General features: G+C 34.9%; 1 protein-coding gene across 1 annotated transcript; it reads right to left on the minus strand.

Moving 5' to 3' along the window:
- Window positions 1-2,028: 2,028 nt before the first annotated feature.
- LOC113765909 (transcription factor TGA2.3-like) lies at window positions 2,029-2,730 on the minus strand. Its single transcript, XM_027310151.1, has one exon. The coding sequence runs from the start codon at window positions 2,728-2,730 to the stop codon at window positions 2,029-2,031; it is 702 nt and encodes a 233-aa protein (XP_027165952.1).
- Window positions 2,731-3,199: the final 469 nt, after the last annotated feature.

Here is a 3,199-nt window from a genome sequence, read left to right on the forward strand (position 1 = left end):
AATGACAATGTAGGAAAGATTAATTCTTATTTTTTATGTTATAATTTTTTATTTTTTATTTTTTATTTCATTAAATTTCACGTGAATATCAAGTTGAGTTAGTCAAGTGATCTACCAATTATATCCCCAAAATTTGTAATTAAGTTGATAGATGGTTTGATTCATATTGAAAATTGGGTTCAGGGATGTAACAACTTCAGTTTTTAAATGTCAAGGATGAAATTGCTTCGTTTTAAAAGTGAGGGACGAAAAGAATAATTTTGTGAAATGTGAGGGATGAAACCGGTCATTTTCCCTAATAAAAATTTAACTAAATATCCAGAAAACACACCACCCAAACGAACAACACTTTTAGATCTCTACACAGCGTTCTTCGCGTCCATAGATGATAGTTTCAAGGGCAGGATAATGTACCATATTAGTTCAAGCTGTATAGATCTTGTTCATGGATTAACGAATATAGGATCATTTCCTGTTCCTTCTATGTCGTAGCAGCGCTGATAGATCGATGCAAGATGTGATAAAACTGCAAAGAATTTTTGTGAGCTTTCGAATTTTATACATGTATCAATGTCAATAAAACTAATCGTTGTCACTCTCCAAATTGTTTACATTCGTCATTCTATAAAGACGTTCTTCTTGGACAGAGTTTGACCATCTTACTTCTGTTGGAGTGTTGGTGCATAACTTTTGTATCTGGGCTGTCCTTGTTTTGTTCTATGTTTAGGTAAACATAGAAATTATATTCAAAAAAATTTGGGCAAAAAATAATTGGCCCTGTAAAGATACTGGGTTGTTTGGGTAAAGCCTAAACAAATCACAATTGGGTAATTAATGTATGCCCACAGTAGTTCGGTTTCAGTAGTTTCAAAGCAATGGGAAACAATTGCCCAAATTCAAATGGTGTTCCAACTGAAGCCCAATACATAAAGGTAAATACATAAAGAGCAGTTTGCCAACTTCAGGGTGTAAACTACTCTAGGTTTGAATAGAGAAAGGAAAAAAAAATAACAAAAAGGTATAATCTACTGCATTTTTTTGTTGTTGGTTGGAGGGTGGTATAATCTACTTTCAAATGAAGTACTCAAGTTCTCAAGTTCTACACCTATTCTGTTTTTTGGAATTAGTATTATTACCTTTTTTTATTTTGTGGCCATGTAGCATCTAAACCGTCTATATACGATTTATAATTGTACAAGAAGTGCACTTTAATATTAACTCTTGGTCAATTGGAATTACAATATGTTACTATTTATCATTTAGAATTATAATATATATTAGCCTTCTTTACAGAATAGTGTTCGAGAAGTATATTTTAATATTAACTCTTTGGTCACTTGGAACTACAATGTGTTCCTATTTGTCATTTAGGACTATAATATATGGATATACGTTGATAGCGACTAATCTGATTTTGAATTTAAAATTTAAATTATGTACATATATCATTCATTCAACGGTGATAGTATATACATTATCAGTGTATATATAATTAATCCATAATATATTCTTATAATCACTTCTTTGTCACTTGAGACTATGATATATTCTTTTTTGAAGTGGTTTAAAATTAGGTTTAAATGGGGCGAGACAAGATATTTTCCAACTTCATTCCTTTTGGATTGGGAAGATTTAATAAGTTGAGGCCTCCACAACTTTTTCTTTTTTGGATAGAAGACCTCCCCAAGCTGACAAAAGCACAAAGGACTCAAGACTCTGGATAACATTGGTTGTGATTCTGTTGGGTCGTCCTTTAGTATAGGTTAAGAAAGGTTAGAATAGAACTAGAAGTAGGAGTAAATGTAAATAATAATAATAGACTGTATATATATATATATAGATATATATATATATATATATAAGGCTCCCCTAAAGGCTAAAGGTCCCCCATGGCCAAAACATAACCAAATGAGAGAACTAGCAGCCTTTTTTCCAAATTCAAACACAGCAATCATCTTTGACAGCACAAGGAAAAAGCTAAAAACATCAGAATCATGATATAAATGGAATACCAAACAAGCATCCCGTTTACGGATGAACATCTCTTGTTATTCTAGAACTCTGGGCATCCCTTTGCGAACCCCACCTTCTTACTTGAAGAGTAAACTGGAAAGCACCAGCCAAGAACTTGATAGCCTGAACAAGGCTCAAAATCTCCACCAATTTCGTCACAGTTGATCCTCGAAGAGCATCAGCATTTTCGATGACCCTCATCATATTTTCCTTAAACTTATCGATAGCTGCATCTAGCTCTGATATTTCGCCATCCACAGTTCTCTCGTGTCTTCTCAGCAAATCAAAGATTGGTGGGGCGACAATGCTTTCTTGAACTGCAGCCATTGCTTGTTCAACTTCCTTCTCTAGTCTCCTAGTCTCAGCTCTGATCACCTGAATCATCTCCCGTTGTTCATCAGCCAAATCTTCTCCTAGTGAGTTATCAATCAGAGGAAAAAGAGTGGTCGGTATGAAGTCAGAAATCCAAAGCAAAGCTCTTTCATAAGAGCTCAACCATGGTGGAGAAAGCATGAGAAATACATTCTCATTTACAGCTCTTGTTTTCTCTTCATAGTACTGTTGATAGTGAGCTAGAACTTCAGCAAGCAAGTCTTGACATTTGTCATTTTTATCATTAGCTAAAGCGTCTAAAGATGAAAAGCTCAAGAGTTTTTCAAGCAAGTTTTGGTGGTTCATCATCCAACCCTCGTAAAAGGCAGGGAATGCTTGAGCCATTTTGGAACTCTAGCCTCCAAAGTTGAATTGAAGAAGCAAGACTGTTTTCCAGTAGGAGAATTTATATGGGATGTTTCTAATCTTGTATTTCTTGAAGTAGCAGAAGTACCCGGAATTTTCTTGGCAGGGAAGCTCATAGAAGTTGATGTTGCCGACAACATGGGAAAAATTGATTAAAAAACTGATTGATTTGTGTAGTTCCAATAAATTTCCTTCTTCGATAAGAATAATGAAGTGCGGATGCGACTTGTTCTATCTTCAGGTGGGTGGGTGTGTGCATGCATTTCTTTGTTTGTATATGTTTAGGTGTTCTTTAAGCTGGGAAAAATGGCGGTGAAGATGATAATGAAGAGAAGCTGGGTCGGTCGGTCACTCGGTCCAGTCTTGATGTATGCTACATCTTTTGTTGTTTCCTACTTTTCTTCTGACCTAATTCTGGTTGATTTTTGTGCTTTATTTGTACAGTGGA

This window comes from Coffea eugenioides, chromosome 3 (genome assembly GCF_003713205.1).
Source record: "Coffea eugenioides isolate CCC68of chromosome 3, Ceug_1.0, whole genome shotgun sequence".
Classification (NCBI taxonomy): Eukaryota; Viridiplantae; Streptophyta; class Magnoliopsida; order Gentianales; family Rubiaceae; genus Coffea; species Coffea eugenioides.